The sequence below is a fragment of the Oncorhynchus kisutch genome, linkage group LG17 (genome assembly GCF_002021735.2).
Source record: "Oncorhynchus kisutch isolate 150728-3 linkage group LG17, Okis_V2, whole genome shotgun sequence".
Taxonomy (NCBI): domain Eukaryota; kingdom Metazoa; phylum Chordata; class Actinopteri; order Salmoniformes; family Salmonidae; genus Oncorhynchus; species Oncorhynchus kisutch.
Window position 1 is genome coordinate 51,785,139 of NC_034190.2, and position 24,591 is coordinate 51,809,729.

General features: G+C 43.0%; 1 protein-coding gene across 1 annotated transcript; it reads right to left on the reverse strand.

Annotated features, from left to right (window-relative positions):
• Positions 1–1,275: 1,275 nt before the first annotated feature.
• LOC109907631 (leucine-rich repeat-containing protein 38-like) lies at positions 1,276–21,978 on the reverse strand. The gene is made up of 2 exons (XM_020505719.2): positions 20,134–21,978; positions 1,276–3,201 (listed from the first exon to the last, which is right to left on the reverse strand). The coding sequence occupies exons 1-2, from the start codon at positions 20,759–20,761 to the stop codon at positions 2,954–2,956; spliced, it is 876 nt and encodes a 291-aa protein (XP_020361308.1). The 5' UTR covers positions 20,762–21,978; the 3' UTR covers positions 1,276–2,953.
• Between the last annotated feature and the right edge of the window lie 2,613 nt (positions 21,979–24,591).

Consider the following 24,591-nt stretch of genomic DNA (forward strand, 5'->3'; position numbering starts at 1 on the left):
AATCTCTTCCTCTGTGGCAGTTTCGGCTTCCAACCCGAACTGGCCTCCAGCCATGTAACCATGGCGACAACCGGAATTCAGTGGACGAGGGAAAATCCTCATTCCCGAAAATCCTCCTTCCCCTCCTCCGCTCTCATCCTACTTCTGTCCACTCTGTATGGTGGCTCAGCTGACTGCACGGCATAAAGGATGAGGAGGGAGGCACTGGCAGAATGGCTCACCATCCCTCCACTCTGATCTTCATCAGTGGCGTGTTGGAGTCGGAGTTCTGTTCTGACTCAACACCCCGCTGATCATCCGTTCCCTTTGTTTGTGTGTGCCGTGCCCACAGGCTTCAACTCTATGCCATCCAGTTGTTTTACAGCACACGAGACAGTATTGTTCATCTCCCTTCGTCGACACTTTCTAACAGCATGATGACTCCCAGTGCATGAGGCACTATTTCAGCGTGTATAACATCATTAAGGTCCACAAGGACATACAAATACATTATATAAATACAAGTTTTAAAGAAAAATATTACCATCAGAACAATAACAGGACAGTGTTGTGTTATCCTATCAAACAGAACCTAGACAGTGATGTAGCTGGTATGACAGTGGTTATCTCTATTGCGTATTATCTCAGATAGTCTGCCAATTTTACTGTATTATAACACAAATAAGAATATACTCTATATTCGTAGGGTAAACAAATCTGATAACCACATGCCAAATAACAATGAGGGTGCCCTTCCATCCTCACCTCTCTGTTGTATGGCGTGGGATATGGATGCCAGCTGTAGCATTATGGGAGCTGTGATTATTGGACCGAAACAAACAGATTTCATTGAGAGTAAAGGTCAACCCTGTTGGCCACATATGGGATCCTTTGGTTGGACAGGGACATCTGCTCTTCTCTGTAAGATGCTACTGTATGTGGGTATACATCCATGAGACTGGACTAGAGAAATAGGACATTTCTACAGGCCACAATTTCAAACAATATAACGGAAGTGGGATTTTTCAACCATATATAGGTTGTGTTGCATGTGAAAGAAGTGCTCCGTGTTGACATGTAAAAGTTTTGTTTGACAGAGATAAATAACATTACATTACACATGCGTAGCAGGGTGTTTCTTGTTCCAAAAGGTTATTATTGCAAATGAGAATTGGTTCTCCATTAAGACACCTTGTTATATAAGAGTTAAATCAATCAAATAAAAATATATTTGACCGATGTCTTCATTCAAAGAAACAAGACAGGTATGTGAAATCAAAGTTTTAAAGCAAAGAGTGTGTGTATTTTACCACTTTATTTTATCTCTTTACATTTTTGTTATATTGCACTTTGCAACCCCATGATTATCTGTTCAAGGTGTTTGTTATGGTGCATCATGACAGAAAAAAAGCCCTTTCATCTGTTTTTGGGATCTCAAATCTCATTGGTGGGTTGCAAGCGCCAGCAAATCTCATTGGTGGGTTACAAGCGCCAGAGACAGATACAGTTTGACTGAAGCAACATATGTGAGACAGGTGGACACCTGCTCAAAACTCAGGTCTTGAAGCATCTGTGACAATGCTGGTTTTCATTTATGATCTACCAGTTGTTTCACTATTCTCTTAGCCAAACAATACACGTGACATCATTGACCTATAGCATTCATTCATCAATTTCACCTGGCTGCTACTAGCTGCTGGTCTATTGAGGATATAAAGGCCGACACAGGAAATGGCTGGAAGGCCCAAACATCAAGGATGATCAAGACGACGAAACACTGAATTCATTTTTACCTTAGCCCTCTTAGCTTGGAATTAGAGTCTTTGCCGATGTGACAATACTGTTACCATGTGAAATCCCCATACAAACAAGAGAAGACTTAATTTGTACAAAAAAAAACAACAACAACCAAAACATCAACAAAAGCTTCAGTATCAATATAAACCTTTTGTTCAAATGTAAAAAAGAAATAAAATAATTATGCCTGAAACAGGAAACATACATTGGTCCACTTACAGTACAAGCTGTATAATATAATTATTTCTATAGTTACATTTGTGGGTCATAAATGGCAGGTTATTTTAGCATATTGTTCTATACAGTATACTGTACCTAATGTGTGATTGTTTTTTAACCAATATTACATTTGTGCTAGCCTAAGTGCCAGACTGTTTGTGCTCTCTTGCCAACTCCTTAGGGCGTTGTCTCGCCAAACATAGTCAGGCTACATTTGTGCTCCAAAAACAGATATTGTAACAACATCCTCCATATTTACTTGATTTTGCATTTGAGAGTTCGTGCCACAGTTTAGTCTAACATCCATGTTGATTGCTCACGCTATCCCATTTCTGTGTTCTATATTGTAACAATAGAATCTTCTCATTCAGCCTGCTCTTTGGTAAACAGAGGTTAAGTAGGTTGCTACTCAAATCACTGCAATGGACATAGTTATGTATTAGACTCCAGTGTGCCTGTCCCTTGTCCTCCTCTATGCCCTTTTACCTCTCAGCTCAACCCAGATCTCAAAGAATCTGTTTGCCCCTGGCAGCAGAGGAATAGTCCTCTTTGAAAGGGTGGTGCAAGTAATTTTACCTCATGTTAGACTTAAAGTACAGCCCAAATATAGTACTACGATTTCAAGGGAATGCTGGAGGATCTCTCCAAAGTAAGGTAGTAAGGCTGTGTACACTAAGGCAGTGCTAAGAAAACATTTGTATTATTCAAGTGTACGGTTTAACCCACTGCCCTAGCACCCCTCCTGGTGTGCCTCTGACTGCCACCAATGCGGCGAGCAGGAATTCACATGGTAAGAGCCTTTTGGCCCAATTCCTGGGCCAAATACTCCCTTGTTGTACTTGACTTACTCTTCCATTTTCCTGCCCTTCTTCCTGGCCCTCTTACAAGGTATGTAATCAGGGTCTGCAATGCCTGCAGTGACACTGAATCTGGTCCCAGATCACGCTCTTTCTCTCTCTCAGTCGTTGCCCTCCTCCTCGTCTGTCTGACCGGCTTTGCCCAGGCGCTGGAAGCAGTGGACCATAGAGGCCAGAAAGAAACTGGCTATGATGGCTACCACAGAGACGGAGATCCCCGAGAAGATGACTATGAGGATATCCGTGAGGGAGAGGTAGCCCCGGCACTCCCGGAAACTGGCCTCAGAGAGCAGACTCAGGGACATAAGACTCCCGTCCATGGGGAGAGAGCACTCCAACCCTTCCATACCTGAGAGGAGAGAGAGAGACAGAAAACAGTTTGGATCACAGTCCCTCTATGGTCCAATCCCAAATAAACCCCAGCCTGTACACAGTGTAGATCTGAAATTAATGTAAATATATACAGTGTATTCGGAATGTATTCAGACCCCTTCCCTTTTTCCACATTTTATTACGTTACAGCTTTATTCTAAATGGATTAAATAAACTACACACAATACCCCATAATGACAAAGTGAAAACAGGTTTTTATAATTTTTTGAAAATGAAATACCTTGTTTACATAAGCATTCAGACCATTTGCTAGGACACTCGAAATTGAGCTCAGTTGCATCCTGTTAAAATTGATCATCCTTGAGATGATTCTACAATTTGATTGGAGTAGACCAGTGGTAAATCCAATTGATAGGACTTGATTTGGAAAGGCACACACCTGTCTATATAAGGTCCCACAGTTGACAGTGCATGTCAGAGCAAAAACCAAGCCATGAGGTCGAAGGAATTGTCTGTAGAGCTCAGAGACAGGATTGTGTCGAGGCACAGATCTGGGGAAGGCTACCAAAAACAAATCTGCAGCATTGAAGGTCCCCAAGAACACAGTGGCCTCCATCATTCTTAAATGGAACCACCAAGACTCTTCCTAGAGCTGGCCACCCGGCCAAACTGGGCAGTCGGGGGAGAAGGGCCATGGTCAGGGACGTGACCAAGAACCCGATGGTCACTCTGACAGAGCTCCAGAGTTCCTCTGTGGAGATGGGAGAACCTTCCAGAAGGACAACCATCTCTGCAGCACTCCACCAATCAGGCCTTTATGGTAGAGTGGCCAGACGGAAGCCACTCCTCAGTAAAAGGCACATGAAAGCCCACTCGGAGTTTGCCAAAAGGCACCTAAAGGACTCTCAGACCATGAAGAGACTAGTCAGGATCGAGGGAATGATGAACAGAGCAATGTACAGAGAGATCCTTGATGAAAACCTGCTCAAGAGCGCTCAGGACCTCAGACTGGGGCGAAGGTTCACCTTTCAATAAGACAACGACCCTAAGCGCACAGCCAAGACAACGCAGGAATGGCTTCGGGACAAGTCTCTGAATGTCCTTGAGTGGCCCAGCCAGAGCCCAGACTTGAACCTGATTGAACATCTCTGGAGAGACCTGAAAATAGCTGTGCAGCGACGCTCCCCATCCAACCTGACAGAGCTTGAGAGGATCTGCAAAGACGAATAGGAGAAACTCCCCAAATACAGGTGTACCAAGCTTGTAGCGTCATACCCAATTAGACTCGAGGCTGTAATCGCTGACAAATGTGCTTCAACAAAGTACTGAGTAGCGGGTCAGAATAGTTATGTAAATGTCATATTTCATTTTTTATGTTTAATACTTTCACAAACATTTCTAACCTGTTTTTGCTTTGTCATTATGGGGTATTGTGTGTAGATTAATGAGGGGAAACAACTATTGAATCCATTTTAGAATAAGGCTTTAATGTAACAAAATGTGGAAAAAGTAAAGGGGTCTGATACTCTCTAAATGCACTGTCAGTATGGTAATAGCTTAACAGTGAAGGTAACAGCTACACTCTGCCCTCTATGTTTAGTGGCATTTTCATCATATTGCATCTATTAATTCCTTTCAGATCTAAATGCATGTTGGAGCTGACCTCTCTCTGATGACTGAATAAAAAGCCTACACAGGTTTTTTATTGTTGTCTTGTCTGTTCAAAGTACTGTTGAATAGCATGCTGACCATACAATTTGGAATGGCATGCATTGACCGTGGTTGAAATCCACCAAGAATGGCTAGTCTGTGATATCCTCCTACTGTAACAGTGTAAGTGAGGACACTGCGAGACCAGATGGGTGCCATTGTTTTGCCTTACAGGAGCTATAGCCTAGTACGCCTACAGTAGTAGCTACTATATTGTGTGTGTGTTCGTGTCTCATCATTTTCCACACCCGTCGAATCCCATCACGTCCCAAAACCCCATTAATTTGATGTTTGTGTTTAGTTTTCCCTCTTATAATAGTGTAAACTATCAAGTGTTGAATTTACTCACTGCAACAGAGAACCACATTGCCATAAATCAACACCTAACACTCCACAGGAATTCATGATTTTCTTTTAATAGCCATATAAATACATGTGCTTCGTGCCAGGCTGCGTTCCCTGTGTCGTCGTTTGGTGTGATTTAAAGAGCTTCACTGAACACCTGTCACAGACACACGTGACTCCTGTTACATAATCCCCATATAAGGTTTTTCCTTAGGATCTTCTCCAACTTTTCTTTATTCACCTCTCCAAGGCAAATATTCGTTTGTGAAATGTCCATGTTGCAATCAGATCTATCTGCTTTGGTAGCAATCTGCTCCAACCAGTGTATTACTAGCAGACACCAGATCAACCCTCTGGGTAATAATAGAACAGAGACAGATTTATTGAAACTGAAATACATAAATATCTCATTTACATAAGTATTCACACCCCTGAGTCAATATATGTTAAAATCATCTTTGGCAGAGATTACAGCTGTGAGTCTTTCTGGGAAAATTTCTACGAGCTTTGCACTGTACAATATTTGCACATGATTCTTTTTAAAATTCTTCATGCTCTGTCAAGTTGGCTGTTGATCATTGCTAGACAACCATTTTCAAGTCTTGCCATAGGTTTTCAAGCCGACTTATTAAGTCAAAACTGTAACTAAGCCACTCAGGAACATTCAATGTCATCTTGGTAAGCAACTCCAGTTTCCTATGGTTAGCTATATTTTCAGTTTATTTTTGTCCTAAAAAAAACTCCCTAGTCCTTGCCGATGACAAGCATACCCATAACATAATGAAGCCACTACCATGCTTGAAAATATGAAGAGTGGTACTCAGTGATGTGTTGTGTTGGATTTGCATCAAACATAATGCTTTTATTCCTTACATGAAGTTACAAATGTTTTGCTGTTTTATTTTAGTGCCTTATTGCAAACAAGATGCATGTTTTGGAATATTTGTGTTCTGTACAGGTTTTCTTATTTTCACTCTGTCATTTAGGTTAGTATTGTGGAGTAACTACAATTGATCCATCCTCAGTTTGGCCTCGGTGAAATCCCTAAGCGGTTTCCTTCCTCTCCAGCTACTGAGTTAGAAAGGATAACTGTATCTTTGCAGTGACTGGGTGTTTTCATACACCATCCAAAGTCTAATTAATATACAGTTGAAGTCGGAAGTTTACATACACTTAGGTTGGAGTCATGAAAACTCCTTTTTCAACCACTCCACAAATTTCTTGTTTACAAACTATAGTTTTGGCAAGGCAGTTAGGACATCTACTTTGTACATGACACAAGTCATTTTTAAAACAATTGTTTACAAAGAGATTATTTCACTTATAATTAACTGTATCACAATTCCAGTGGGTCAGAAGTTTACATACACTAAGTTGACTGTGCCTTTAAACAGCTTGGAAAATTCCAGAAAATTATGTCATGGCTTCTGATAGGCTAATTGACATCATTTGAGTCAATTGGAGGTGTACCTGTGGATGTATTTCAAGGCCTACCTTTAAACGCAGTGCCTCTTTGCTTGACATCATGGGAAAATCTAAAGAAATCAGCCAAGACCTCCGAAAAAAAATTGTAGACCGCCACAAGTCTGGTTCATCCTTGGGAGCAATTTCCAAACGCCTGAAGGTACCACGTTCATCTGTACAAACAATAGTACGCAAGTATAAACACCATGGGACCACACAGCCGTCATACCGCTCAGGTCAGAGATGTTTTCTGTCTCCTAGAGATGAATGTAGTTTGGTGCGAAAAGTGCAAATCAATCCCAGAACAACAGCAAAGGATGTTGTGAAGATGCTGGAGGAAACAGGTACAAAAGTATCTATATCCACGGAAAAATGAGTCCTATATCGACATAACCTGAAAGGCTGCTCACTACGGTTTGCAACTGCACATGGGGACAAAGATTGTACTTTTTTAGAGAAATGTCCTCTGGTCTGATGAAACAAAATTCTAACTGTTTGGCCATAATGACCATCGTTATGTTGTTTGGAAAAAGGGGGAGGCTTGCTAGCTGAATTACACCATCCCAACCGTGAAGCACAGGGGTGGCAGCATCATGTTGTGGGGGTGCTTTACTGCAAGAGGGACTGGTGCACTTCACAAAGTAGATGGCATCATGAGACAAGAAAATTATGTGGATATATTGAAGCAACATCTCAAGACATCAGTCAGGAAGTTAAAGCTTGGTCACAAATGGGTCTTCCAAATGGACAATGACCCCAAGCATACTTCCAAAGTTGTGGCAAAATGGCTTAAGGACAACAAAGCCATGGTATTGGAGTGGCCATCACAAAGCCCTGACCTCAATCCCATAGAAAATTGTGGGCAGAACTGAAAAAGTGTGTGCGAGCAAGGAAGCCTACAAACCTGACTCAGTTACACCAGCTCTGTCAGGAGGAATGGGCCAAAATTCACCCAACCTATTGTGGGAAGCTTGTGGAAGTCTACCCGAAATGTTTGACCCAAGTTTAAAAATGTAAAGGCAATTCTACCAAATACTAATTGAGTGTATGTAAATGTCTGACCCACTGGGAATGTGGTGAAATAAATCAATGATGAAAAAAATCTATACTATTATTCTGACATTTCACATTCTTGAAATAAAGTGGTAATCCTAACTGACCTAAGACAGGGAATTTTTACGAGGATTAAATGTCAGGAATTGTGAAAAACTGAGTTTAAATGTATTTGGCTAAGGTGTATGTAAACTTCTGACATCACCATGCTCAAAGGGATATTCAATATCTGCTTTTTTATTTTAACTCCTCTACCTACAGGTGCCCTTCTTTGCGAAGCAAACATCACCAAGTTTGCTGATGGCACCACCATTTTAGGCCTAATAACCAACAATGACGAGTCCTTCTTTAGGGAGGAGGCAAGCGAAATGGTATTGTGGTGCCAGGACACCAACTCTCACTCAACGTCAGCAAATCAAAAGAGTTGATTGTCAACTTCAGGAAGCAGAGGAGGAAACATGCCCAATCCATATCGACAGGACTGCAGTAGAAAGAGTCAGCAGTTTTTATTTCCTCGGCGTCCACAGCACCGAGGACTTGACATGGACCAACTACAACACCACTCTTGACAAGAGGGTGTAACAGCGTCTCCACTTCATAAGGAAGCTGAAGAAATCTCTTCTCCAAATACTACCGCTGCACCATCGATAGCATCTCGACTAGTTGCAGCACATCCTGTTTTAAGGGAATTGCTCCATCCACAACCACAAGGCCCTCTAGCGGGTGATGAAGACAGCCCAGTACATCACTGGGACCGTGGTCCCACCCATCCAGGACATCTACTCGAAACGGTGCCCGAGGAAGGGCCACAGCATCATCAAGCACCCCAAACAGCCCAGCCACATGCTGTTCACTCCCTTACTGTCGGGAAGACGGTATCGGAGCATCGGGTCTGATACCAACAGGCTCAGACAGTTTCTATCCACAAGACATCAGACTGCTGAACACTTGAACTGGACTGACCACCTGCGCTGACTCTCCGCACCTTAGCACTCATGCACTCACTCACTCACTCACTCACTCACTCACTCACTCACTCACTCACACACCCACACATTCATCCATATGCACACACACACACACACACACACACACACACACACACACACACACACACACACACACACACACACACACACACACACACACACACACACACACACACACACACACACACACATTCATGCTACACCCACATCACAACTGCTTCTACCAGACTCCTATTATTATTGCTAAATAATGCACAATTAAACACCTTCCACCCAATCCCCCCTTACGCAAAACACATGTAAATATTGGACTATAAATTGTGCCATCCTATATTATACTTATGCAAAAAAAAATATATATATATTCTACTCAGCCATTTACTATGTTTGTGTTCTTATCTTTTACTATTTCTTATTGTTGTTGTATTGTCAAGAAGGAACCAGAAAGAAAGCATTTAGTTGGATGGTGTATGCCATGTGTATCCTGTACATATGACTAATAAAACCTTTCAATTATTGCATGATAAAAACAGAAGTGTGCAGAACAAGAAATAGACTTATATTTGCACTCTGGGGATTACATATCATACCAGAATAAAATAAAATCATACACTGTAACAGATAATAATGGAACAGTACCAAATTATCTGATCAAATTTAAATTATGAGGATAAATAGATTATACTGTGGATTATTTGACTTATAATGATAAGGGGCATCAATGGGGCTATGGTTTCCTAGTAAAATAACCCAATCTATTCCACTAATGCACTAATCAGAATTATTTCAAATTTAATCGGTATTAGCTGTTTTTGGAAAAGGTATTCAATATAAAACATTAATCTAAATCACATATGGTGTACCTCAGTCATGATAATAAAGGCAGTTTCGGATGCTTCCATTTTGGCATGCCTGTGTTTGTAGCTGCTGTGGTCAGCAGTCAAAATACATCATTATCAAGTGTGTGTGTGTGTGTGTGTGTGTGTGTGTGTGTGTGTGTGTGTGTGTGTGTGTGTGTGTGTGTGTGTGTGTGTGTGTGTGTGTGTGTGTGTGTGTGTGTGTGTGGTGAGTCACAGTCAGACCAGAAGGGGTTTTCCACATGCGGAGAGATTCAGTGACCTCATCGCTCTGTGATATTCCAGTCACGTGGCTCTCCTCTCATCTCACCATGCAGCACAACAAGCTCAGCCCAGACACTGGCTGTCCTGCTCTCTCTTTCTCTGTCTCTGTCTCTGTCTGGAGAGGACCAGAATGCTAAATTGCAAATAGATGGAGAGAGTCTGTATGGTTTCGGTGTTGGTGGTGTTGAGAAAGGGGGTGGGAAAGGGTTGAGTAACATAATGCCTACATTGTCTGACGCTGCCTATAAAATCAAATGAAATCAATTTGTATGTGTCACATGCACCGAATACAACAGGTGTAGACCTTACGCCGAAATGCTTACTTACAAGCCCTTAACCAACCATGCTTTAAGAAGTTTTAAGAAAATAAAAGTAACAAATAATGAAACGGCAGCTGTAAAATAACAATAGCGAGGCTATATACAGGGGGTACCGGTACAGAGTCAATGTGGAGGCTATATACAGGGGGTACCGGTACAGAGTCAATGTGGAGGCTATATACAGGGGGTACCGGTACAGAGTCAATGTGGAGGCTATATACAGGGGGTACCGGTACAGAGTCAATGTGCGGGGGCACCGGTTAGTTGAGGTAATTGAGGTAATATACATGTAGGTAGAGTTAAAGTGACTATTCATAGATTATAAACAGAGAGTAGCAGCAGCGTAAAATAGGGCTCTGGGTAGCCCTTTGATTAGCTGTTCAGGAGTCTTATGTCTTGGGGTTAGAATCTGTTAAGAATCCTTTTGGACCTAGACTTGGCGCTCCGGTATCGCTTTCTGTGCAGTAGCAGAGAGTCTTCGGGCCTTCCTCTGACACCGCCTGGTAAAGAGGTCCTAGATGGCAGGAAGCTTGGCCCCACTGATGTACTGGGCCGTATGCACTACCCTGCCTTGCGGTCGGAGGCCGAGCAATTGCCATACCAGGCAGTGCTGCAACCAGTCTCAAACCTTTTGACCATCTGAGGACCCATGACAAATCTTTTCAGTCTCCTGAGGGGAATAGGCTTTGTCGTGCCCTCTTCACAACTGTCTTAGTGTGTTTGGATCATGATAGTTTGTTGGTGATGTGGACACCAAGGAACTTGAAGCTCTCAACCTGCTCCACTGCAACCCTATCGATGAGAATGGGGGCTTGCACGGCCCTACTTTTCCTGTAGTCCACAATCATCTCCTTTGTCTTGATCACGTTGAGGGAGAGGTTGTTGTCCTGGCACCACATGGCCAAGTCTCTGACCTCCTCCCTATAGGCTGTCTCATCATTGTTGGTGATCAGGCCTACCACTGTTGTGTCATCGGCAAACTTGATGATGGTGTTGGAGTCATGCCTGGCCATGCAGTCATGAGTGAACAGTGAGTACAGGAGGGATATTGGTGTTGATGTGAGCCATGACCAACCGTTCAAAGCACTTCATCTCTACATGCTCTTGGGCACAGGGACTATGGTGGTCTGCTTGAAACATGTTGGAATTACAGACTTAGTTTGAGGTTGAAAATGTCAGTGAAGACACTTGCTCTGCGCATGTTCGGATTACACGTCCTGGTAATTCGTCTGACCCTGCGGCCTTGTGAATGTTGAGCTGTTCAAAGGTCTTACTCACATCGGCTGCGGAGAGCGTGATCACACAGTCGTCCTGAACAGCTGATGCTCTCATGCATGCTTCAGTGTTACTTGCCTCGAAGCGAGCATAGAAGTAATTTAGTTTGTCTGGTCGGCTTGTGTCACTGAGCAGCTCTCGGCTGTGCTTCCCTTTGTAGTCTGTAATAGTTTGCAAGCCCTGCTATATCTGACGAGCGTCGGAGCCGGTGTAGTACCACACGATCTTAGTCCTGTATTGACGCTTTGCCTGTCGTCATCGATGCACTTGTTGATGAAGCCAGTGACTGATGTGGTGTACTCCTCAATGCCATCGGAGGAATCCCCGAACATATTCCAGTGTGTGCTAGCAAAACAGTCCTGTAGCTTAGCATCTGCTTCATATGACCACTTTCTTTCTTATTGACCGAGTCATTGGTGCTTCCTGCTTTAGTTTTTGCTTGTTAGCAGGAATCAGGAGGACAGAATTATGGTCAGATTTGCCAAATGAAGGGCGACGGAGAGCTTTGTAGACATCTCTGTGTATGGAGTAAAGGTGGTCTAGAGTGTTTTCTCCTTTGGTTGCATATGTAACATGCTGGTAGAAGTTAAGTAAAATAGATTTGAGTTTGCATGCATTAAAGTCCCCGGCCACTAGGAGCGCCGCCTCTGAATGAGCTTTTTCCTGTTTGCTTGTACATATACAGATACATAGTATACATAGACCGCCACCCCTTATCTTAACAGAGGTCGCTGTTCTATCCTGCCAAAATAGCTTAAAACCTGCCAGCTGTATGTTATTCATGTCGTCGTTCAGCCACGACTCCGTGAAGCATAAGATATTACAGTTTTTAATGTCCTGTTGGTAGGATATACACTACCGTTCAAAAGTTTGGGTTCACTTATAAATGTCCTTGTTTTTGAAAGAAAAGCACATTTTTGTCCATTAAAATAACATCAAATTGATCAGGAATACAGTGTAGACATTGTTAATGTGGTAAATTACTATTGTAACTGGAAACAGCAGATTTGTTCTGGAATATCTACATAGGCCCATTATCAGCAATCATCACTTCTGTGTTCCAATGGCACGTTGTGTTAGCTAATCCAAGTTGATCATTTTAAAAGGCTAATTAATCATTAGAAAACCCTTTTGCAATTATGTTAGCACAGCTGAAAACTGTTGTTCTGATTAAAGAAGCAGTAAAACTGGCCTTCTTTAGACTAGTTGAGTATCTGGAGCATCAGCATTAGTGGGTTCGATTACAGGCTCAAAATGGCCAGAAACAAAGAACTTTCTTCTGAAACTCGGCAGTCTATTCTTGTTCTGAGGAATGAAGGCTATTCCATGCGAGAAATTGCCAATCCCTTCACAGAACAGCGCAAACTGTCTCTAACCAGAATAGAAAGAGTGGAAAGCCCTGGTGCACAACTGAGCAAGAGGACAAGTACATTAGAGTGTCTAGTTTGAGAAAAAAGACGCCTCACATGTCCTCAACGGGCAGCTTCATTAAATAGTACCCACAAAACACCAGTCTCAACTGGTAAGAGGCGACTCTAGGATGCTGGCCTTCTAGGTGATCGTAGTCTATTTTATTATTGATCGATTGTACGCTGGCTAGTAGGACCCATGGTAAAGGTATATTACCTTCTTCCTCGATACCTGTGTATTTTTCTCCTGTGAATGATGGGGATGATTGCCTTGTCAGGCATCTGAAGTAAATCCTTCCCGTCTGACTCGTTGAAGAAAAACTATTCCTCCTGAATGGGGTGAGTAAACACTGTCCTGATATGTAGAAGCTCTTTTCGGTCATAGGACACAGTGGCAGAAACATTATGTACAAAATAAGTTACAAATAACAAGAAAAAACATAAATATTATCACAATTGTTTACGGGATCATAAAACGGCAGCCATCTCCTTCGGAGCCATTCTCATATAAACCCAAAACACTGCATCATATCTGACATGAGTATGCATAGTGTCTTACATCAATGTGATTACAGTTGCCATGCTGCTATAGAGTTGACATTATATGTTTGTTTGTGTATACGTTTGTGTGTGTGTGCAGTGGCATGTATTCATGGAAGCCAAAGAAAGCCAGACATCCCCCCCCAAAAAAAAAAAAAAAAAAACATACAATAATAATTTTGCTTTCGTCTCTCCGTGTTTCATAAATTTCCTTCAATTCGCAGAGGCTGAATGTACCGTATATCACCGGAGAAAGCATCCAAGCGAGCAAAACAGCATCCCTCTGTCCTAGTATGTGTAGCGAATCTATCTCATGCTGTCTGGTCAAAAAGAGTACGACGTTGTTGCCACCCATATCATTGAATGCAAGGGAAGCCAGCGAGCATTTGGCCACCCTTGATAAAAATAAATAAATGATAATATCCAATCAGTGTTGGAGCACCAAATAAAAATGTCAAGAGAAGCCAGTTTGGATATGGCTTCAGACCAATCACATCAGAAGCCAATAGTCATTAACAGGAGAAAACTTTGAATTGTTACATATTGTTGTGTTGTTGTCCTCCAGTGGCTAGCTGGCTAGCAAGCTAAAATCATTCCTTTCCTAAATTAATCATGAATGGAGATAGGGATTTGGACTTGTGGTTTTACTTAATTCTCCGTACTAGCCAATGATTATAACAGCGATTCTGATCCAACTATAACTTCATACATTGTGCCCCTGGCCTGAGAGGATGGAAGTATGTATGCTAATGTTAACTAGCTTGCCCATGAAAGGATGTTAGGTTAACGTGTGTGTGTGTGTGTGTGTGTGTGTGTGTGTGTGTGTGTGTGTGTGTGTGTGTGTGTGTGTGTGTGTGTGTGTGTGTGTGTGTGTGTGTGTGTGTGTAGGTAGGTAGGTAGGTAAGTAAAGAAATAAAACAACAGTAGAAAGACATTTGAAAAAAGAGTAGCAAGGCTAGATACAGACACCTGTTAGTCAGGCTTATTGAGGTAGTATGTACATGTAGGTATCGTTAAAGTGACTGTGCATATATGATAAACAGAGAGTAGCAGAAGCGTAAAAAGAGGGGTTGGCGGGTGGTGGGACACAATGCAGATAGCCCGGTTAGCCAATGTGCGGGAGCACTGGTTGGTCGGGCCAATTTAGGTAGTATGTACATGTAGGTATCGTTAAAGTGACTGTGCATATATGATAAACAGAGAGTAGCAGCAGCTTAAAAGAGGGGTTGGGGAGGGGGGGCACACAATGCAAATAGGAGTAAAAACTGGGGGTAAAAACTGTTGAGAAGCCTTTTTGTCCTAGACTTGGCTCTCCGGTACCGCTTGCCATGCGGTAGTAGAGAGAACAGTCTATGACTGGGGTGGCTGGGGTCTTTGACAATTTTTAGGGCCTTCCTCTGACACCGCCTGGTGTAGAGGTCCTGGATGGCAGGCAGCTTTGCCCCGGTGATGTACTGGCCCGTACACACTACCCTCTGAAGTGCCTTGCGGTCAGAGGCCGAGCAATTGCCGTACCATGCAGAGATGCAACCGGTCAGGATGCTCTCGATGTTGCGGCTGTAGAACCTTTTAGGGATCTCAGGACCCATGCCAAATCTTTTTAGTTTCCTGAGGGGGAATAGGCTCTGTCGTGCCCTCTTCATGACTGCCTTGGTGTGTTTGGACCAATCTAGTTTGTTGTTGATGGGGACACCAAGGAATTTGAGACTCTCAACCTGCTCCACTACAGCCCCGTCGATGAGAATGGGGACGTGTTCGGTGCTCCTTTTCCTGTAGTCCACAATCATCTCCTTAGTCTTGGTTACATTGAGGGATAGGTTGTTATTCTGGCACCACCCGGCCAGGCCTCTGACCTCCTCCCTATTGGCTGTCTCGTCGCTGTCGGTGATCAGGCCTACCACTGTTGTGTCGTCAGCAAACTTAATGATGGTGTTGGAGTCGTGCCTGGTCATGCAGTCGTGGGTGAACAGGGAGTACAGGAGGGGACTGAGCTCCAGTGTTGAGGATCAGCGTGGCAGATGTTTTGCTACCTACCCTCACCACCTGGGGGAGACCTGTCAGGAAGTCCAGGATCCAGTTGCAGAGAGAGGTGTTTAGTCCCAGGATCCTTAGCTTGGTGGGCACTATGGTGTTGAACGCTGAGCTCTAGTCAATGAACAGCATTCTCACATAGGTGTTCCTTTTGTCCAGGTGGGAAAGGGCAGTGTGGAGTGCAATAGAGATTGTGTCATTTGTGGATCTGTTTGGGCGGTATGCAAATTGGAGTGGGTCTAGGGTTTCTGGGATAATGGTGTTGATTTGAGCCATTACCAGCCTTTCAAAGCACTTTATTGCTACGGACGTGATTGCTACGGGTCTGTAGTCATTTAGGCAGGTTGCCTTTGTGTTCTTGGGCACATGGACTATGGTGGTCTGCTTGAAGCATGTTGGTATTACAGACTCAATCAGGGACATGTTGAAAATGTCAGTGAAAACACCTGCCAGTTGGTCAGCACATGCCCGGAGCACACATCCTGGTAATCCGTCTGGCCCCGCAGCCTTGTGTATGTTGACCTGTTTAAAGGTCTTACTCACGTCGGCTACGGAGAGCAGACGTCGTCCGGAACAGCTGATGCTCTCATGCATGCCTCAGTGTTGCTTGCCTCGAAGCGAGCATAGAAGTGATTTAGCTCGTCTGGTAGGCTCGTGTCACTGGGCAGCTCGCGGCTGTGCTTCCCTTTGTAGTCTGTAATAGTTTGCAAGCCCTGCCACATCCGACGAGTGTCGGAGCTGGTGCAGATGTTGCTCTAAGGTTTTATAATGGAACAAATGTGTGTTTGAATTTATTCTGCTACTGTGTCTTCTTGTTGTCTCGACCTTAGCCTATACTGTATATCACGGTGCCAAGGCATATGAACAGGTTATAGAGCAAACAATGCAATTATCACAACACATACAGTGCCTTTGGAAAGTAGTCAGACCACTTGATTTTTTTCAACATTTGTTATGTTACAGCCTTGTTCTCAAATTGATTAAATAAAAACAATCTTCAGCGATCTACACACAATAACCCACAATGACAAAGCAAAAACAAGCTTTTAGAAAGTTTTGCAAATTTATTAAAACTAAAAACAGATCTGAGGAAAGGTACCAAAACATGTCTGCGGCATTGAAGTTCCCGAAGAACACAGTGGCCTCCATCATTCTTCAATGGAAGATGTTTGTAACCATAAAGACTCTTCTTAGAGCTGTCCACCTGACCAAACTGGACAATTGGGTGGGAAGGGCCTTGGTCAGGGAGGTAAGCAAGAGCTCCAGAGTTCCTCTGTGGAGGTGGGAGAACCTTCCAGAAGGACAACCATCTACACAGTGCCAAGAGAACGCAGGAGTGGCTTCGGGACAAGTCTCTGAATGTCCAGCCAGAGCCCGGACCTGATTGAAACATCTCTGGAGAGACCTGAAAATAGCTGTGCTGCAACGCTCCCCATCCAACCTGGCAGAGCTTGAGAGGATCTGTATAGAAGAATGGGAGAAACTACCGAAATACAGGTGTGGCACTGTCACAGCGTTGTGAGCGTACATTTTACTTTATTATAAATGTCGACCACAAAACAAAAAACAACAAAACCGAACGTGAAACTTACTAAGTCTGTACAGGCCACTAACAAAGACAACTACCCACAACTAAGTTGGCAAAATAAAGGGTCTGAATACTTATGTAAAATATTTCTCAATGTGGGGTATTGTGTGTAGATTGATGAGGGGGGGAAACAATTTAATCGATTTTAGAATAAGGCTGTAACATAACAAAATGTGGAAGAAGTCAAGGGGCCTGAATACTTTCCCGAAGGCACTGTAGATTGTAATATGGCTATTTTGGGGGGTGAAGGGGGGGGGGGGGTTGCTTGGCTTCCCTGGTGATTTTACCCACGCACTGTGTGTCACTCGCAGAGCGATGGAGTATCCTTTACAGTGATGGAACATTAGACTAGATAATGTCAGTGTCAATGGCATGCTGTCATCAGTATCAAATGAAGTGTAGTTGTGAATAATAGATGCTGATTGTTCATCCTTGACCTATGTTGTAGTGTGATTACACACATTCACCTACAGGCACCGTTCGTGATATATCCCCAGTGAATGCGTCTTAAACGGCAATCTGAGGCTCAAACATTAACAGAGTGGTTATCTTCTTCAAGAATCAATGGGTATATTAATTTACAAGTTAAAAAAACGTATCTGCCAATTGCAGTTGCCCCTTTATCTGAGCTTTGTTGCATCTTGTTGATACAGTACCTGGGAGTACACTAGGCTTCAATGTGTCTATTCATGTTCTCAGATACTTAACAGATCAAGATGATCTCAATCAGGATCTGACAGAGCAATGTCCCTGACAGCAAAGTGGGGAAAAGAAAGTTTTAACTGTTTGGGTCAGTGAAATTACAGTGTCCAAGAGAAAATTACGTTTTTGACTTATCCCACAAACCCAGTGACTGGGCTTGATTGAATGGCTCTGTGGAAGTGTCCAGTTCAGCAAGTGGTCCATTATTCCGTGCCCTTCATTCTCCAGTTTGTTCACGGCTGTAGCTCACACAAGAACATTGATTGTGATTTGCCTCAGAGAGTCAGGAATTGAGTAATCAGTGAGTAAAGGCTTCGTTTAGCCTAATCCATCAGAGCTCCATTTCTTCCTAGTGTATACATTCAGATCCATGTTTCTAGTCTGCCCCCTTGTCAGAATGATGAAAAGATGATTATGGCATTCAACAAGTTTCTCCTAAAGACAATGGGAAGGAGTAAGTCTGCCTGTGTGTCAAATACACTGTACAACCCACTTGTCCTTTAGGTCAACATACAGTAGAGGTTTCCTATGGTTAGCCCTACTAAAGGTGCTAAACCAGGCATAAGGCCAGAGCCTACAGTTGCTAAGACCTATAGAAGAGCATGTAGGAAGCACCATAGTGTTGGTGTGTATATGTATCTGTGCTCACTGAAAACTAGGTGTTAATGTGCCCCCAAATCATTTTGTTACTATAACCTGGAGCCCAGGGCACAGCTTTTGAAATGAAATCCTCTGTGAAGATTGCCAATGTGCCAATTTGATCAATTGATATGATCCATAGAACACCCTGTTGCTTTGAATAGCGTACTGTAATAACATAGGCTGTGTCCCAAATGGCACCCTATTCCTTATGAACCCTGGTCAAAAGTAGTTCGCTATAAAGGGGAAAGGGTACCTTTTGGGATGTACCCACATAGCTTACTTCAATACAGGCCCTAATTCCAGCTGACATTGGTGTACCTCATTTGTATGGCCCTTAATAAAGATGTAAGAGGGTGAAGTAAGCACTAGCCTAACGCTCTTGGGAAGCAGTTAATATGTAAATATGGAGTTGGACTTCCACTCACAGAGCGTTTGCTCAGGTCAGAGCTCACCATAGCACTGGAGCTCCTGGAGAATGAGAGTGAGCATATACTGCGTGCAATAATCAGCACTGCAAACAAGGAAGATTTATATAGACAATACCCTCACTGTCTATATATATGGCAACACTACAGAGTGTGGATTTGAAGCTATATGTAATGCTTATTGTCTGTAATTACATAAACAATGCGGGTATATTATGATCAATCAAGTGATTCAGATCCCATTGAATTTGATTCCCTGGCCTCATATCTTTTTCATCTCGAAGATCTTACATGTGATCTACCCACTCGATATTTTGGTGGACACACTCTTACAAAAAAAGGTGCTATCTAGAACCTAAAAGGTTTAATTGGCTGTCCCCATAGGAGAACCCTTTGAAGAACCCTGCTTGTGTGTGTGTGCGTGTGCATGTTCTAAAATCACAACAAGGAGACTGTTTATTGACACTATAGGTTGCAGGTTTCATACTCAAACACTACACTCTTAGAAAAAAAGTGGAAAGGGTTCTACATGGAACCCAAAATAGTTTTACCTGGAGTCAAAAGAGTTCTACATGGAACCCAAAAAGGGTTCTTCCATGAGAGTAAGAATGTTTTTTTTAAGAGTGCAGTTTTTGAGTATGAAACCTGGATAGTGTCAATAAACAGTCTCCTTGTTGTGATTTTAGAACATGCACATACAAACACACACACACACACACGCAGGGTTCTTCAAAGGGTTCTCCTACAGGGACAGCCAATTAAACCTTTTAGGTTCTAGATAGCACCTTTTTGTGTAAGAGTGTGTCCACCAAAATATTGAGTATAATATCTGAGAACACACTCTAATGAGGCATATGGTTAATTCATTATTCAGACACAATCTGGTATCTGTAATCTGGGACCCTCCACTCGTCTTCTAGAATTATCTTCTCTCTTTCTAATACTTATCAAGATGTTTCAGAGTGATCTTGTGACAGCATTGAACTGTCCATATCCATACAGAATTATCAGTAGTATGGGCAACAAACTGCACATGAAATAAATGACGATGAGGTTGTTCGCCAATAGCTCTTTACTCGATATTAGACAATTTAAAATAAAGAGGAGGAACCATATTTGTAGACACACAGTGTAGAGATATTTCATACTAAACACTGTTATGCACGTTACGTTATCTGTCTTTCAGTGTACTGTGCAGTTTTGGATTCTAATTCTGTAAATGATTGGCTTATAGTGAGTTGTTTGAATCAAAAACAAGTGGGCTGACAAAATAGTGGTTTTATATGTCCTAGCACAGGCAAAGATGTTAACGTGCTGTTAAGCAGCTTACATACCCGTTGGAAGCTTGTGGCGGTTCTCCATCAGCCACACAAAGAGTTTAGCAAAGTGACAGTTGCACACCCAGGGGTTGCCCTCCAGGCGCAGCACCCGGAGTGAGGTTAAAGGCTCCAGCACCCCCACGTCCAGCCCCTGCAGGCCGTTTCTCTCCAACTCCAACACCCGCAGCGAGGTGAGACCCAGGAAAGCGTCCTCCTCCACCTGGCTAAGATAGGGGTTGTTTCCCAGCCGCAACTTAATCAGGCTCCTGGACTCTCCAAAGGTCTCTGACTGGATCTCTGTCAGGTTGTTGCTGCCCAGGTCCAGGAAGACCAGGCGGGACGATGTGCTGAGGGTGCCAGGCTCCAGCCCAGACAGGGAGTTATTCCTCAGGTCCAGGTAGACCAGGTCGCTGTACAGAACCAGGAAATCCGAGGGGATCAAGGGAATCCAGTTGTCAGAGAGCAGGAGGCGCCGGACATCCAGGGGGATGGGGCTTGGGAGGCGGGTGAGACCTTGGCCCTGGCAGTCCACTGTGTGGTGGTCTGGACACAGGCAGCTGGACGGACAGTTGTGGCCCCGAGTCAGCAAGGTGGAAGAGAGCAAGGCAAGGAAAGGCTGAAGCCAGTTAATGCATGGTAACATTGTCAAGGGGGTAAGAGGGAGAGTAGGACTTTAGGTAGGGTAGGGGAGGGGGAGGTTGGGAGGAAGGGGGCACAGGACAGGAAAGGGCACGGGGGGTGGGTAGAGATCAAGAGGTGGGAGATTAAGGAAGGGGAGGGGGAAGCAGAAGGAGGAAAGGAGTCAATGTCCTGGCGCTGGCATCTCTCTTCCGCTTGGTGTATAATCTACAAAGGCCTGGCCATCGAGTGGCAAGAGAGATGCGGAACAGTGTTTTCCAGGAGATCATGTAGCAAGCCGTCTGTATCGAATAGCAGCCTGCTGGCTTTGAGGGAATAAGGGGAGGAGTGAGAGAGCGGGATCGAGTGAGAAAGAGGGAGGGAGGGGGTGTGGATTAACACAGAGGTAAATAGCAACTAGCGAACCAGAGACACGCTGGGGAGGGGGTGTGTGGGGGTCGAGGGGTAAGCCAGGAGGGGGTGTGAACTTGCAGTCGCCCCTCAGAACAGTAAACGAGTGACGCCATCTGTGAGTCAAAAGAAGAATATCATGTGAGTATCTTAACATTGGAAGGCTAGACTCACTTAAAACATGGGTGTTTGTATCCAACCGTTTGCCTTTTCTTCTTGTGCTTAGAAGCTACCGTCAGTGGCTCGCTGTCCAATTGACATCACATTCCCAACTCACATGTTGCATTTCGCATTTCGCTATACTCGCAATAACATCTACTAACCATGTGTATGTGACCAATACATTTGATTTGAATTGATGATGTAAAATGGCTCCCAGAATCCCTGGAGGAAAATCATCCTGACCGTGAACTTCGGGAATCATCATCATATACGTCTCCTCCTCATCTGTCCTCTGCCTCCCTGTGCTGCACGATCCAGCCATCCCAGCTCCGTTGCCATAACAACATGCTCTAAACATCCACCGTGGCGTGAAGCCGCCTGGGCAGCACAGACGAATGTACTGAAAGTGTCATATTGAGGAATGCCATCACTTGACAGCTTGCCACAGAGGCATTATGCATTTGTCTCGTGCCTTCACTGAACAAGCTGAATGGCCGTCTCATACCATACACATCCACAACAGTACCTTTAATGCACTATATCCTATAAATAGAAATACACTATACATCCACTACAGTTTAACACATCCACTGCAAAAGCCCAGTGGTCCTCAGAAATACTTGACCTTACACTAAGCAGTATGTTCCCAATTGCAGTTACCAACAGCAGCTGATTTGCCAGCTGTTATTGTTTACATGCTATTTACCTGCGTGCTACAGCAGTCAGACATGATATCCCCAGACCACAGTTAGAGAAACAGAATGCACGCTAGCATGTCCTCCGAAAGCATTTCCTGGTACATGAAACACAGACCAATGAAATTACCACCAGTTTACACGGCAGCTTTGACCTATGGAAAAGAGCTAAACATGACAGAGATGTTGGCAAATCCTCTCAAAAGCCTCGCATATCAAAATGGATACTAAGAGGGCTAAATTCCAATGAATCCCTGGAATGGACTTCAGATTCAGTAGGATTTTGTATGTGCCTAGACCTAAAATGTTGTTCCTTTTTTATTTCATTGTTTCCTATTTAACACAAAACAACCTCATAATACATCAAACTATAGACAATTACAACCAATAAAAAAACAAAAGAAAACAACAACATACTGTAACAAACAAACAAAAAATGAAAACCAAGTCCATAGGGAGATAGTTTTTCTTCTTCTAATAAGTGATACTTCATTCCCATGGTCCTCCTTGACACGCCGTTAAAGAGGCATTTTGCAGTTGAAACAATGATAAAGCGTTTTCCCTAACCTTGTTTCCGTAAAAAGATGAGAGACAGACCTGGCAGGGTTGGGTATGTTACTTTCTAAGTTTAATCTGTAATATGTACTAGTTACCTGTCCAAAACTGTAATCAGTAACATCATTTTTGGATTACCCCGGCGCAGTGACGTAATCTGATTGCTTTCAGTTAATTTTGGAATACTTTCCTTTTATGAGGCATTAGAATTGGACAAAAGGCATTCACCAAACACATTTGGTGTGTCATCATAGTGGTCTCTGATATGTGGTCAGACTCACTCACGTGGAACAAACTTAAACGTGTGCTTTCTTTCAATGCCGAATTGAATGTCATTGAGAAAACAAAAGGATGTCGTAATGTATTTTTTCACAAACATTCTTTCTGAATTTAAAAGTAATCCAAGAACTAATCATGTAGTTTTTCAGAAGTATCTGTAATCTGATTACAATATTTTTGCTAGTAGGGTAAGCAGTTGCTCTCTAACCCCGGGGACTGGAGAAATGTAACCACTCTGAAATCCATAAACACAGTTATGGATGAAAGGACGCAGCATCCATTATATCAACATTATAATTTGAACCATGTTTTGAGGCTATACAGTGTTTGTTTACATTTAATTTTACAAACATTGGATTAAAACAAGCTTATATTTTGGGTTCTGATGGGGTACAAATGTTGAACGAAGCTCATGAGGCATGTATAAATTATATTCTTCAATAATCAATGGGTACATATCATTAATTTATAAGTAAAAAATAGATGTACAGATGTAGGATACTAATTTGATCAACCTGTTGCATGAGAACTTTCCTGAAATGCAGGAAATGTAGAACTTGTAGTGTATTTGAGGTTTAAAAAGTCCTCTGAAGTTTGTAATTTCCACTTCTAAATTTCAGACTTGATTTTCACAGTCAGTTAAGAACAATTTCTTATTTACATGACGGCCTACCCCAACCAAACCCGGATGACACTGGGTGCCACCTTATGAGACTCCCAATCACGGCTGGATGTGATTCAGCCTGGATTCGAACCAGGGACTGTAGTGACACCTCTTGCACTGAGATACTGTGCCTTAGACCACTGTGCCACTCAAAAGTTGCTGCAGGCTTATTTTCTTGCTGTAGCAAACTGGCTCAAATTAAGATCCAACATCTACAGCAACTACAGATTGCCCCTTTAAGGAAAAGAAGAATTGTCCCAAATATTTGTTGAGTCTGTATTATTTTTATAGGCTTTTGTCTAGAATCATTTTAGAAGATTATGTTTTATCAACATAATCATCCATTCTGTGAACACTGGCTCATTAGAGCTTTTACAATATTTGACAACCAGCCTTAACATTGACACAATACCCAAACATAGTATCTTCTGTCTGGTTAATGTCTTGCTCGCCTGTCCCCTTGGTCAAGAATATATGATAGATCATTGGTTGTATCTTAGAAAATGAAATACAATAATTTATTTTAAGATTTGAAGCAAATCATTTAGATGCAGAGCAAATTTCTATGCAACCAGACAATGAAGTATGATCTCATCTCATTTCAATTCCAAGAAGCGTAGCTCAAAATATTTAGCAATCAAAACAACTCTCAAACGCTACATACATTACCATAAATTGCTCATTTCATTAGCACCAACATAGATTTTATTATTGTTATTGACAAGTTGATAAGCCAGTGTTCTTTCAAGGTGGCTTCCCTGCAGGGACCACTGGAGCCCTATCAAGTGAAAATCGGCTAATGTGTTTCCCCCATACAGTCTAGGTTGAGCATGTAAATAAATGATAAATGTCAGTGTAGCGTGGTGTTTGGCACCCTGGGTCAGAGCATGGTGTTTGGCACATACAGGGCTGGGAGGGAGGGTGGTGCCATGGAAAAGCAGACAGCCTGGCAGGCACACAGGACACACACCCGCAAATGTCATCCCACTTTCCGACGATCTGTTCTCCAAGCATCCAAACCATCCGAGACCATAGGGAGCAGCTGTGACATCTGTAGTTGCACGTTGACAGGTGTGACTGTGCCCACTG

What these genes read in the sequence shown, in the direction of transcription:
- LOC109907631 (XM_020505719.2), bottom strand. Translation starts at nt 20,761, where the DNA reads ATGTTACCATGCATTAACTGGCTTCAGCCTTTCCTTGCCTTGCTCTCT. An exon ending in CCGCCACAAGCTTCCAACGG is followed by an intron (nt 3,202 to 20,133) that starts GTATGTAAGCTG and finishes CTCTCCTCTCAG; the next exon opens with GTATGGAAGGGTTGGAGTGC.